Below are 14196 nucleotides of genomic sequence, written 5' to 3'. Positions count from 1 at the left end.
CTTTTCAGGTATCTTAACTCAAAGTGGCCCAAACAAAACCCTTACAGGAACATTATAAGCTTGTTTCACCTAGGCAAAAAAGTCTCATTTACTGAACACAAGACAGTATTCATCAGGGTACGCAAGCAGAAACTACCACCTGATATAGGCTGTACGCTTGGAATAAAGTTAACATACAGAGATGCTAACCCTGAAGGCGACAGTATTTAAAGATGAAGTCTTTGAGTGATAATTTGGTCATTGGGTTGAGTCTTCACAGTGGCATTTGTAAAGTTATGAAAAGAGGAAGGAGAGGTTTTGCTTTGTCCAGCTCTACCAGGCCACAGCACAAGTGACCACTTGCAAGCAAAAAGCGAGCTAGCTAGCATCTTGATCTTGGCTTGCAGTCTCCGGCACAGTGGGAAATAATTTCCATTGTTAAACCTCCCTGTCTGGATTTTTGCTGGACTATCCACAACTCACTAGGATGACACGCTAGGCTTTTCTCCAACCCCTAATGCTCAGCTCTGAAGCCCCACTGCTTTTCTTTCCTACCTACCTCTCAGATTCCATCCGCATTTCCTTTGCTGGCTGGCCAATTAGTTTCTTGATCTAGCTGTTTCTTTAAGAAAAGTCTCATGGGTCCCTGGCCTCAAACTCTCATCTTCCTGCCTCAGCCTCCTGAACTTCCTGGGCTTACAGAGTTGTGCCACGACACTGCTCCGTCCACACCTTGCCATGCTGAAAATTGGTAACCAAACCAAGTACTTATAACTCATCGGTTATGGTAGCAACCACTCACTCATTTTTATGCCATCCTCATAAGCAATAGGTGCGTATGCACATTCATTGCGCATTCATAGATACATGAATATTTCGTATTGAAAAAAGAATGAGAATTTACTAATATGTAACAAGTCTTGTTTGTGCAACAACTAGATCTCTGTTATTCGTCTTATAAATTTTTTACCCTACTCTTTGCTTTCCATAATTAGAAACTCAATACTTAATACCTGGATTATATACTTTTAAAGCATATTTTTATAATATCCCATGTATATTCTGATGTGCTCATAGCCTAAACTATCCTAAGGTAATTAATTCATGCTGTTTCACAGGCAATACGGTAAAGGACAGCTATGTACATACAGTGTTTGCTCCTATTTGGTTTTGGGATTGTTGTTTCCCCCAAGTATACTTTGGGGAGTAGAATTACCAAATGTCCTCTTAGTGACTATCACCTCAGATAATTCAGCATAATGCCTAAGAGAGTAGTTTATGCAAGCCTTCTTCCAACCCTTCTGTGTGACCCCTGACAAGTCACTGAACACTTCTACCTTAGTTAGGGTTCTATTTCTGTGAAGAGACACCACGACCGTGGCAACTCTTCTAAAGGCGAACATTTCACTGGGGCTAGCTTACAGTTTCAGAGGTTTAGTCCATTATCATCATGGCATTCCATCTACCATCATGGATTTTAAACCTCTGAAACTGTGAGCCAATGAAACACGTTCTTTTAGAAGTTGCTTTGGGGGCTGGAGAGATGGCTCAGCACCCACATGACAGCTCACAACTGTTCTTAACTCCAATATCTGATGTTCTTACATAGACATAAATACCAGTAAGACACCAATGAACAGAAAATAAAGGTAATAAACTTAAAAAAAGTCACATTGGTCATGGTGTTTATCACAGCAATAGGAAAGTAACCAAGACATATATTATACATAAGTCCATAAGAAGGCTCCAAAAGGATCATGAGAAACTACAATCAGCACAGTACTGCTTAACAGTTTTACCACAACGAAATCATCAAAATACATTAACACTTTTGAGTGGTTTTCATCTTGTTAGTGGGTATCCACATCTTATCACACATCTTTTGTTAATGTCCGGGACCACAACAGTTGTCCTTAAGTAAAGTTAAATTAGCTAAATGGAGATATGCTTGGGAAACTACAGTTCTTTATTCTTTTCCTATATCTAAATAAGTAAGCTTAACTAGTTCAGCTTGTAGGGAAAATAAGTATTTCCTATATGACCACCTGTTGCTCCAAAAAGTGATCAGGAGAGGTTTCTTTAAAGCACAGGAAATGGCCAGGTGTGGTGTTGCACACCTGTAATCCCAGCACTCAAAGAGGCAGAGGCAGGAAGATCTCTGTGAGTATGAGGCCAGCCTGGTCTACAAAGCGAGTCCAGGACAGCCAGGCTACCCAGAGAAACAAAACAAACAAACACACAAAAGCCCAAAAAATGACTTGCCTTACTGTCCTATTTTGCTTTCCTTTGCTGAGATCAACACCATGACGCAAAGCAAACTGGGAGAAGGAAGGGCTTATTTGGCTTACACTTCCATATTACAGTCCATCACTGAGGGAACAATGCTCGCTGGCATGCTCTCTCCACCTTGTTCAGCTACTCTCCTCACACAACACTGCCCACCTGCCTAGAGATGGTGCCGCCCTCAGTGGGCTGGGCCTTCCTGCATCAACTGGCAATTTGGAAAATGCTCCACATAGGTGCTCACAGGCCAATCAAACAGAGGCATCTTCTCAACTGAGGGTCCCTATTCACAGGTGAGTCTAGCCTGTGTCAACTTAAACTACCCAGCACACCAGCCACTGGCCATATATCTCAGTGATTGTCTATGCAGGGAGCACGGAGAAAAAGAATGGTGTGAAGGGGCTCTCGCTGACCCCACAGAGATCAGCTATGTTAAGAAAGACCCTCAACATCACACAGCCCATTGCCATGGACCTTGGTTACTACTGGAGCATGCCTGCAACAAACCCACTGAAAGGAACCACATGCTCTAGTCGCAGGACTTGGAGAAACCGAGCCAGTCCTGAGCTGGTGCCTCCTCTCTGACAGCTACCTGTCATGGTGTTTGAAGGCATGAAGCAAACTGCAAAGAAGGCTGTACAGCCTGGGAACCACACGACAGGATCAGAAAGACATCCTCGGTGGTGCAATGATGGGATGGTGGGATCTGTGTCTCCACAGCAACCAAGAGTTATCTGACGGGACATAATGTCTGCTCACTAGAGGGAACTCAGGCTTGCTGCTGTAAACCTGTGGCTAGCGAGATCACAGGCCCTGTAGGAGAACCCACTACCACCACGTTACTAAAGTAATATAGTTCCCAGCTGCATTACAAACATGCATCCTTATAGCCAGAGGTCAGTACGAGTTTCACATCTCACCAATGAAACTCCTTTTCCAAGCAGATGGAGGCTGTGAGACAGATCCACAACAGGTCATAATGCAAAGACTAAGTGACCGTGGGGTCATCAGCCCTAAATGGAATACCTATAACACAACCCTACATCTAATGTTTAAGGAACATCGAGAAGGAGGGTCAAAGAGCTTGTGAGAGCCAGAGGACATGTGACAGTGTCTTCTGGACCATCATGGTGCATTCCATGACCTCTTAACAATTAGGCGGCCTGCACAAGGTCTGCAAAGACAGCATCAGTCTATTTGCCCGGGGTGGGGTGGTGTCACAAGGTCACAGCCCTAGCTGAAGACGTACAGGCAGTCAGTGGCTGCAGACAGAGGAAGAACCAAAGAACCAGTTGTTGAAAAGTTGCTGGTTTGTTAAGTTTGTTTTTAGGGATGAAGCTCCAATCTTAAGAGGTCAATCCTAAACATATGCAAATAAGGGCAACAGTAATTCAGCTAATTCAGTTACACACACACACACACACACACACACACACAGGAAAAGAACAGGTCATTAATTTAAAAGGAGTTGGTTAGCAGGACTTTGGAGAAAGGGAATACTCCTAACATCAATCTTAGGCTTCCACTTGAGTATGTTAAGTGTGCACACCCACATGCAAACACATATATACACATACATGCAAGCACATACAAGCCCACACAAAAAGAAAAAATGTTAAAACTCCATGCCAACACCATGTAGAGAACCTGACAGAAACCTAACAAGGTCTGAGTTCTAAATGCAACTAGCCTCATACATGTGGCATTGCACTAGTATTTTCCGGACTGTGAGTTGGGAGCTATTAATAAGTCATTGAGTCGATTTAGTGACCAGCTTGAATGGAAAAGACTAGATAACATTGAACTTGGGCAAATGTGGTTTCCCTTGTATGTGTGTGATTCTATACCACACTTAATATACAACAGGGCAGGAAATTCATTATTTCTCCTAGGATGATATCGCAAGATTAAAAGCATTAAATGAGGATAGATGCTACTGTTTCCTCATCTCTTAGGTGTAAATTATTTCTCTGTTTCAAAGAACAGGCTCACATAAAATAATATCACATTTTTTCAAATAGAAATGTTGTATTAATAGGCTATTTTACTAACTTTTTTACTGCCTTAGTTAAATGGTTTTCTGATACGTGTGCTCACAGTTGTGAATAAAGTCAACATGGGAAAAACTTGGACATACATTATCAAAGACAATTCTCAAAGTGTTATCGTAATGAATACAGCTCAAAACAGGAAAAGTATGCATTTCTTGAAATTTTGTAATCTTTATGGTGCTACTCTAACAGCTTCTAAGAGAAAGGACAGCATCTCTGTTACCATGGAAACCTTATGAAAGAATCATCACATAGGACAATGACCAAAAGAAGGAAACTCTTTTCCTGGCTGTTGCCTCTGGAGGCTAGATCAAGAACATCGGCTCAGCCCTTCTAATTATTCTTTTCTTCCCACTTGCAGCATGGAGCCTGCACCCGGCTCACAGCGTTACCAACAATCCCAAACTATTCTGCTCTATGCATTATCTGTCTACAATGCAGGAGCACAACTAGGAAACTGCCAAAAGCCAAGAGGAAAGGTAACCTTCCCAACTCTCCCACACAAGCCCTTCCCAAGGGAACTAAAGATGCTAAACAAGATGGAGAAGGTGCCTCTTCTCTGAATTTAAAGACCCTTCGACGAGGAATTTGATTCTTATCCCAATGTGTTCTAAAAGCACTGCTGGAGAAATGCAGAACAAGAATATTTGTGAGGATCAGTAACATCAGGACTGTAATATTTTATTTTTAAAATGACATGTATTGACCCTCAGAGCAGCTTGCTTGGGGGTTTGGTTTTTTTAAGGTGCACTGGGGCTTTTTTCCCCCTTTTCTTCCTTTTGTTTTGCTTTGTTTTCGTTCTTTTGGTTTTGTTTTGTTGGGTAGCCCATATTCTCTGGCTAAGCTTAATCAGGCTCACAGAGATAAAACATCTACTTAGGCATGAGAGGGCCCAGCCTGACACTCAGAAGATGCCCTGGCTCTCCTGAGACTGCTGTGTAAATGGTGAAGAAGTAAGCACACACATGGCTCTAACTCTCTTTCAACTGATGCCCACCACTGTATGAAGCACAAGAACAGAGGAGCGTGTACAAAAGGCACAGAGAGCTCTGGAGGGCTTTAATAAGTGGGTGAGCAAAAATACGTGAGTCACTGCCTATGGAGCCCGTCCCAGAGAAACAGAATCAAACAGACTGAGAAAGGGAGCTGCAATCACCTGGATTCTGGCAGCCTTCCACGAGGCATTCGCTAACTTTGATTTTCTTTTAAACCATGTGGGCTGTGTCACAGAGAAAGCATCTCTCTAGTAAGCCCTAGCTATCCCTTGATGCCATCTGTAACAAAGGACACATTCTGTTGGAAGAGCTCTGCAGGATCCACACCTGTGAAGACCGTGGGCAGCACTGACCCCAGAGGCCAAGGCTCAGAAGGGTTAGATTACTTCCTCCAGTGACGCCGTGGGTGCCAGTGTGTACATGAGAGAAGGAGCTAACCAGTTTTACCTAAGACAAATGTGTCTATCATCATACTCCAGCTCTCCTGATGGACCACTGAGCCACATCCTCAAACTTGACCACCTCTTCTTCCTCTTCTTCTTCTTCTTCTTCTTCTTCTTCTTCTTCTTCTTCTTCTTCTTCTTCTTCCCCTTCTTCCCCTTCTCCTTCTTCTTTTCTTGGCAATACTGGCGGCTCAGTCTGCGGCCTCATGCTTACTAGGGAAGTGTGTCCACTAATCTTATTTCCAGTCATTCATGCTTGTTTGCACGTGCATATGTATTTATGCTCTTGCTAGCCTAGAGTTGGTGCTGTAGCTCAGGCAGGCCTTAAGCGCATAGCACCTGCTTCCTGAGTCCCCTAAGTAGCTGAGGTCATAAGCAGGTCTACACCACCAGGCTCAGCTACTAACAGATTTTTTAAGGCAAGGCTCTTTATTTCTCAGGATTAAAGCTTTACTGATACACCAACCAAGGATCAGAGACTAAGTGTACACTGTTTCATGCTCACTCATCAATTCAACATTAAAAATAATTTTTATGTGCCAGGTTTGAATGTCTACTGGTACATCTTACAAGCACAAATTTTAAGTGGTTTTATCCATTATTTTGCTTCATGTACAATCAAGAATTATACAGTCATTTGTACAAAAGGCTGTACTTAAGAGGCTTCATTACAAAAATAAACATTACACACTGAAAGTTTGGGTATTCTAAGTTACATTCTTAAAGAATAAGGAAACTGACTTCTATACCTACTGTGAGCCAAATATAATTATATTATAAGTATATCCTTTATAATAAAAACCATAACTGAGATTTAAAAAAAAATAAGATTTTGCAATCTAGGCAGCTCCAAATACCACTCACCATAGTGAAAAATGAAAGTCCACACTCAAGTATCCTAGCAAAATTTTCATCACACACCTGCCTAACAGATGGGTTCTCAAACGACTAAGCATTCCACAAGCCAAATGCTCAAAACTTAATAATAAAAGACCGTTAATACTCTTGAGTATGTGATACTGCATGAGTGCGAACCTCAGCAACAGTCTGGGCAGGAACTCCCTTTGTGTTCTCACCTCATTGTAGCTGGCACCTCCCTTTCCCAAACATGCTCACCTCCTTACCTCCTAACCCTACTCTGCATCCCACGCCTCCGTGTCCCCAGACACCAGACACTTGGCTGACCATATCGGGGTGCCATCCCAGGAAATCCCAGAGAGGTTTTTAAGCTCTGCCCACAGCTTGTAAAGAAAGGCCAGAGAAAAGCTAATCGATGTCAGCTGTGACCTGGCGCATGCGGCGGCGAGCTAGAAAATAAATGTCATCCATAATCTGTATAATTTAACACTTGCAAAAAAACAACCTCTGGGACTGACTCCAAGCTGGAGAGCGCGCCTGGGTGGGTCTGTGGTTCCTGCACCAGGTGTCAAGACTGGTCAGAAGGCAACCCTCTCCAGTCCTCATCAGCTCAGACAAGAAATGCCTCCTTCCTTGCTACGGTTACCTGATCCCCCAGAGGAGGGAAATGAGAGGAAAATAACCCCTATCTACACCTTTCTGGGTGAGCCCTAAGACTCGGAAGCTGGAAACCCTCCTCAAAGGTGGGTACACGACAAACTATTGTCTAGCTAACCAGTCACAGCCCGAAAGAAGCCCCTGTAAAACACGACTTCAGTAGATAAAGTCTCATCCCTAGTCGAAGTGCGGGTGGGGGTGGAGGGGGGGGCGGATCTCCTGTGATTCCCTTGAAAGGTTTTCCAGATTTTTTCTTTTTTTAATTACAGGAGAATGAATTCAGAACATAAACACAGCTCTGTATCCCATAAATTACTAGGTCCGTCCACAATAAAAAGAAGAACGCCAATCGGCAGGACGGGGCATTATAGGAAATGAAGATTGTCAGTAAAATCCATAATGCTTTCTTTCTGTTAGATCTTCTGGGAGGTTATAATTGCATTTGGCCGCTTCAGGCTTGTCATTGAGCCTGGCTTCTTAATAGTCTCAACCCTAAAAGGAGTGACTGTCAAGGGGGGACCCAGCTGAAACCAAACAACAAAAACGGGAACTGTAATCCTCCCGAAAAGGGAGGAGGGAAGGGAAGGGAGCCTCCTGTATTCATCAGTCAACATTAATGTCCTTTGTTGTTCACCTTTGCACACAACAGTGAACGCTATCCCGTTCCTCCTTCTCCCGAACCAGTGCCAGGGCAGTCCCCTCCGAAAGGCTGCCTCGCAGCCTCCAAGAGCCAAGCTTTCTGACCCCCTCCTCCCGCACACTTTCCAGCCGGCCCTCGCGACCCCCACGGCCGCTCAGCCCCTGGTGGGAAAGGCGGCCAGAAGTACCAACGCTGCCGAAATCTCGGTTCCCCTCCAAGGACCAAAGAGCGCAGCAGCACAGATGTTGAAATTTACCAACCCCCGCCCGCAACACACACCCCAGACACCCGGGAGGAGAGGGAGGAAGGAGGCTGCGTCCCGACTCCGTCTGTCTCGGGGGCTCCCGGTGCCACCTTCCGCCGACCCCGGCCGCAGGAGCTCCGCGCCCCCCGACTGCTCGGGGCTGTCCCGGCGGCCGGCTCGCGGTCTCCCCATCACCCCGGGAAATCCTTGCAGCCCACTGCCGTCTCTCTGCCGCTGTGGGCCAGCAGAGGCTGGAGGGCGAGAAACCCTGCTGGCTTCGCTTGCCAACTTGACACGCAACACGCCCGCGGCCGCTCCAAACTCCGCCAGCAGAGCCCGGAGCGGCTGTCCCGACGCTCCGGGACCGGGTTCGAGGCGCCCAGCGCGCGGCGGGGAGCGAGACCCCAGCGCGCGTCCCTCGGCCGGAGGCCGGTGCGGCCAAGCCCGGGACCCGCCGTGCTGTGCCAAGACCTGGCATTTGCAGCCCGGCGCGGAGCGAGCTACGCGGGGGCAAGGACCGGAGCGTGGTAAAAGTTCGCCCGCGAGCACTTACCCACGCCGTATTTCTCGTGCTCCGTAGGTATCCACATGGCTCTCCCGGGCTCCGAGGGGTTCCGGACTGTGCAGCCCCCGCGCCCCTCCGGCGGCTCACAACAATGCACGGCTCCCGAAGAGCAGCTGCGGCGCCGGAGCGCGGTGGATCGCGCGGGCTGCGGCGCTGGGCAGCGGCTGCGCCCGGGGCTCGCGAGCGGCCACTGACACCGCTCGGCCGAGGCTGCGCCGCCCGCCGCTCTGCCGGCCGCGGCTCCTCACAGCCCTGTGACGCGCTCCCGTGGACCCGGCGGCGCAGTCATTGTTCTGATTCACTGAACTAAGCGAACACGCCGGGGCACTCGCGGGCGCACCCCCGCCCATCAGCGGCTCCTCCAGGGCCGCCTTCCCACCGCCTCGCAGCATGCTGGGAGTTGTAGTTCTTGCTCTCCCGGCACCGGAAGGGGGCGCGGCTCCAGTGGTTAGGGGCGGGGCAACTAGGTATGCTCGCCGCATGTTATTGGTCCAGAGTGTGACGACAGGCCGTAGGCGTGTAGAAACGCCCTTAATGGGTCGGCGTTCGACCTCAGGCGCGTTTCTATTGGTGCTTCCCCGCTCCGCTCCGCCCCCACGGCCCGCCCCTTTCTGCTGGTCCAGGTAATGGCTGCTACAGAGGCCCAGGGGCTCGACGCGGACCGGCTGGAGGATGCTGCAGGGGTCCGCAGCGGAATCGGGTACGTGGGTCATGAAGGTGAGTGCACTGCGCCTTGGGTGCGGGTGGCCCGTCTTCCTTTTTCTGTGCCGCTCGGACCTTAGGAGCCGGTCAGCTCTGAGACCACCCTGGTGCCAGGCGGAGAGGGGCTGACGCGGTTGCTTGGCTGAGGCCGGCTGGGATGGGAGGGGGCGATAGGAAGAACTGCCTTCAGGCAGGCCAGGAAAGCCCCCTTTGCCATCTTCCGGGTGGGAATTCCACGCTTTGCCCTCGCTGCCGAGTGGGTGTGGGTCAGGTCTGGGTTGCACGTGTGTGGTTGTGATGCTTGGATCAGCAGCTATTTCCTGGCCAATACCCTTTGCCCTCCTCAGCTTGCCCAGTTTAGCTTTTGGAAAGGTGTCTTATTTAGTTTGGGGCGGGTTTCCAAGTTGGAGACTGGTTGGGCTCTCCCGTACTTGTTTGCCGGTTGCTCCTTGTAGTACTCTCCAAAGGGAGAGGGTGTGTGCATCTCCGGTGTCCTTTGGCTCTCAGGCGCTCCATAATTGAATGTGGACCCTGGGAGATCATAAGTCCTAAGCTCTCAAAGAAGGAGAAAAGAGAATTAAATGCACTCCAGCCTTCACAAAGTACTTAAAAGGGGGTTTGAAAATCATCACAGCTACTTTGTATCTACCTGACTTTGATTTTTCCTTCAGCTCCACTGTAGAGATCAAAAATCCAACTTTGAAAGACACAAGTAGACTGCCTTTTTCTTTTGGGCCCTCCGCTCCGGGCCCACCCTTTTTGTTTAAATGTATAATTTAACACACCAACTTCTCTTCATGTAATGGGCATGATTTGGGGGTTAGCTTTGGCTCTCGGGCCTTGCTGCTTTTTCCTTTCGCCTTCAGAGGTAAATCGAGATCTGGTACGAAGTTTTAATCCCAGTACCAGAGAAATGAACAGCAGCATCTTCCCACTTCCCATGGGTGACATTCCCATCATGTAAGTGACCTGTCATTGGCTTAGCCGTATATTCCATTCTTATGTTAAAGGCTTTTGCGCATACCGAAGTTCCAGAGACGAACCATCTTAAAATAGAAAGCTGGAAACTTTGAAACTTTTTCTCAGGATTAACTCAGTCGAATATTTGCAAATACCTCCAAAGCATAAAACGTTAAAGAGTTAATAGTTATTCTTACAATTCGTTATAAATATTTTAAACAGAGGTTTAAATCTTAAGTATTTTAAACAGAGTTTATTCAGAGGCATTAAGATTAAAAACGAAGCCAAGTGTGGTGGCTCACACCCTTAATCCCAGCACTTGGGAGGCAGAGGCAGTCGGATCTCTGTGAGTTCAAGGCCAGCCTGAACTACAAAGCTAGTTTCAGGACAGCCAGGGCTACAGACAGAGAAACCCTGTCTCGAAAGAAAAAAAGCAAAAAACAAGATTAAAAACGATAATAGTAAAGCCCCTCCACTACACAGCCCCACTGAAAAAGTTATAAGTTTGATGCATATTTTCTAACATATTCCTTGATAATGTGCTGTGTATGATTCTTTTCTTAATAAAAGTAAACTCAAATATCTACAACTTTCCTCTTTCTCTTGTTTATCAATATATACTTCTATATCAGAACATTTTTGTTTATTTTTTAGTGACTGTACTCATAATCCACAGAACAGATTTTCCATACTCTAGCCCCTGTTAACAAATTATAAAGTGTTTCTGCTTTTCAGTAGTGTTACAGAGAGTGGAATATGTGTGTGTGTGTGTTCACATACCCTTCCTTGCCCAGTGGAGTTGGTGTGTCAAAGGTTATTATGCTTGTGTAAATTTTCTATAGATGCCAGTTTTTCCTCTTAAAAATACTCATCATGCATATTTCTTAGTAGTATTTGAGTGACCTTTACCCAATATTTTCACCAAATATGAGGGAATTATTCAACCAGAACCAGTGCTGTAATTTGGAAGGACTGGATTAAGTAACTAGTGAAAGCTTGATTTTAGGCTCCAACTTATTTTCAGCAAAAGTGTTGAGCAGCAGTGAGTGTGCAGTATTTGTAACAAAAGCATCCCTTTCCCTGCTTCAGAACTGCCTGGTATTATTGATTTGTAACAGTCACTGGGAGAGCTTAATGATTGATTTTTCTGTCATTTTTAGCAAGTAAATTTGTCAATTAAAATTCCCCTTTTATAAGGTAACATTCTATGACTTTATCAGAATTCTCTTTAAACCCTGCAAAAATAGGACACGCATTTTAGGTGGGAATAATTGCATTAGGAGTATATTTCTTCTCAGGCAGGCACTTAAGTTATCAAGCATGTCTTTCTCTGTAAAATCACACACCTTTTTAATTTCTGTAAAACTGCCTCTTTTCAGAGGTTTCCTCTAGTTCTAATTAAAATGTCAATCTGTGTGTTTAATATCCCGAGACAGAAGGGCCTGTGGAGCCGTTTAATAGAAATCTTTGCAAGTCTATAAAATCTCTGCTAGAAGGAGTCACTAAGGGAGCGCGGGAGGCATAGACTGCTGCCTCGCTGGGCCACTGTGCTGTCCTTTCAGTCCATTCCTCCCCAAGTCCCTACGTTGGTTGGTTCTCGACAAAATTGTCTTACCTTTGAGGAAACCCAAAAAGTCTACTGTGTTGGCAATACGGATAAAGAAATGGCACTGAGTGTGCAACTATCCTGCTTGCTCGTTCTCCAGGGCACACGTTACCCCTAGGGTGTTGTGAGAAACTCTGGATGCTGTGCGGAGGGCAGTAGGTGCCGGTGAGGTTCATGTGCAGAAGAAACTAAATGACAGGGTCGGGCCAAGACTTATCCCTGTTTGCTGTTCACTGGAACAGACACTATTTCATACTATTTCCTAAAATTAAAAAAAGAAAGAAAGAAAGAAAGAAATAGGTTTGGTTGGATGGCTTAGTGATTAAGAGCACTTGCTCTGCAAGCGGGAGAGCCTGAGTTTAAATCCCCAGTACCCACGTAAAGGCCAAGTGTGGCCCCTTGTGCCCGAAGCCCAAGCTTTGTGAGGAAGAGGCAGGTGGATCCCAGGTGCTCCTTGGCTAGCCTATACAGCCAAAGCCCTGAGCTTCAGGTTCAGGGAGCATCTGAGGCAAATAAGGTAGGGCCTGAGAAAGGAAGATACCTGATGTTCTCCTCTGTCTTGCCCATTCGGGTACACAGGCGCGCACACACACACACACACACACACACACACACACACACACACAGGTATACCAGACAGCAAATAAATTGAACATGTCCCACACTTGACTGCTATGTGTTGCTATTTATTCTAATGCAGTTTTTAATAGGGAATCAATTAGATCAGAACCTACAGTTCGGTAATTGACACTTTCAGGATGATTCTATGGCCAGCATGACTTCTTACGACAATGTTTGCCTGTATTATAAGGTTTTGGTAGTCACCTCAGTTGTCTTTGCCAAATGAATAACAGATGATGACAGCAGTGTTTGGATTTATGGTGCTTGTCCTTCGGAGACCTCATTGATCTCATTAGTATGTCTGTGGAAGAGGTGGTGGAGGGTGGCAAGTGCAGACTCCTTGCTCTTCTACTTCACGTTCTGAGACAAGTGCAAACTCCTTGCTCTTCTACTTCACGTTCTGAGAAATACCATCAAGTATAAGCTAAAAAACAAGGAAGCATTGTCGAGTCCCTTCTTGCCCACAGGCCCTGAATTTGATCAGTCACCGAGTCCTACTTCTCTGTCCCTGGAGTATCAATGGAATCCACCCTTGTGTTCATCTCTGTAACCACTGTTTTCATTCTAACCCCCACCATCATGACTGATTACTTATCTGTGTCTTACGTCTCCCAGTCTGTGCTCCAGAAAGAAAACCAAGACCTCGTTGGACTTGTTCTGTCTGCCTGATCCTGGCACCATGTTAATGTTTAATAAATGCTTGACCTAAACAGTATTCTAGGCTTCCCAATGGGAAAACCTTCCTCTTGACCTCTCAGACACGTACTTTTACCCCCCCTTTAATGTATATTTGAAAGCAAATGTGTTTTGGGGGTCTCGACTGGAACTTCTGTAGGTAATATGAATTCTGCTCTTCAGCCTCATCTTCAGTCAGCCTCTTCCATGCTCATATCTTCATTCTCATGTCTCTTATCAGACTGTAGTTGCTTGTTGGCATCTGCACGTACTAAAGCCAAGCCTGATTTACTGTATATCCATCGCCTGTCAGAGCTCCATGCAATAAGGCGTAACAGTTTAAATGTTTAGAATATTTTGGAAGCCTACTCAAGGTGTTTAGCATGGCTGCCACTTTAAGCAGAAAAATGGAAATGGAATAATAAAAAGAACTAGGGAAAAAAAGAACTAGGAAACATTTTTTTATGTTTGAGAAAGGTATGCATACCAACTGGAAATGTAAAGTATTGTCAGAAGGTATTCTGTCAGAACTCATCATTTTCATTTTATGTTGTTTTTCTGCTCTTTTAAAAAATGATCTTGTATCCTTTAGATAAGGATTACATTTTTAGAGAATACTTTAGGTCTAGCCTTTGAACCTGGATTTTGTAAATGAATGACCTGCCTCATGACCCTTGAACTCAGCCTTCCATCATGTGTGTGGCTGGTAGCCAGTTTCCTAGGGCTGCCCTGTAATCCCTGGCATTTGTTTCAGTCTCTCTCATATATGGCATGGCTGTGGAAAGGGGAGTAGACTCTGTTTGAGAAAAGCTATATTTCAGTTTTTACTCTGGCCTTGAATAGCTGTTTAACCTAGAGGTTTGTTGTATGTGCCACATTAGTGAAAATATACGCAAACACCAGCCTTGCAGAATTCC

At 45.8% G+C, this 14196-nt stretch overlaps 2 protein-coding genes across 5 annotated transcripts in view; one reads left to right on the top strand and one right to left on the bottom strand.

Annotated features, from left to right (window-relative positions):
- Dock4 (dedicator of cytokinesis 4) overlaps positions 1–9046 on the bottom strand; it is a 385661-nt gene extending 376615 nt beyond the window's left edge. For 2 of the 3 annotated variants that reach the window (XM_060367426.1, XM_060367422.1), the window contains exon 1: positions 8704–8985. In XM_060367426.1, the coding sequence (XP_060223409.1) occupies positions 8704–8740 (37 nt within the window). In that variant the 5' untranslated portion in view covers positions 8741–8985. Of the gene's footprint in view, positions 1–8703 lie in introns of all 3 variants that reach the window. The other variant, XM_060367419.1, reaches the window with a different exon arrangement.
- A 245-nt stretch (positions 9047–9291) lies between these two features.
- Positions 9292–14196, top strand: part of Znf277 (zinc finger protein 277) — a 99516-nt gene continuing 94611 nt past the window's right edge. The window contains exon 1 of one of the 2 annotated variants that reach the window (XM_060367442.1): positions 9292–9432. In XM_060367442.1, coding sequence (XP_060223425.1) covers positions 9342–9432 — 91 coding nt within the window. In that variant the 5' untranslated portion in view covers positions 9292–9341. The remainder of the gene's footprint in view (positions 9433–14196) is intronic. The other variant, XM_060367448.1, reaches the window with a different exon arrangement.

This window comes from Meriones unguiculatus, chromosome 1, assembly GCF_030254825.1.
Source record: "Meriones unguiculatus strain TT.TT164.6M chromosome 1, Bangor_MerUng_6.1, whole genome shotgun sequence".
In the NCBI taxonomy this organism is placed as follows: Eukaryota; Metazoa; Chordata; class Mammalia; order Rodentia; family Muridae; genus Meriones; species Meriones unguiculatus.
Note: the sequence above shows the minus strand (reverse complement) of the source record. Positions and strands in the feature narration are given on the sequence as shown.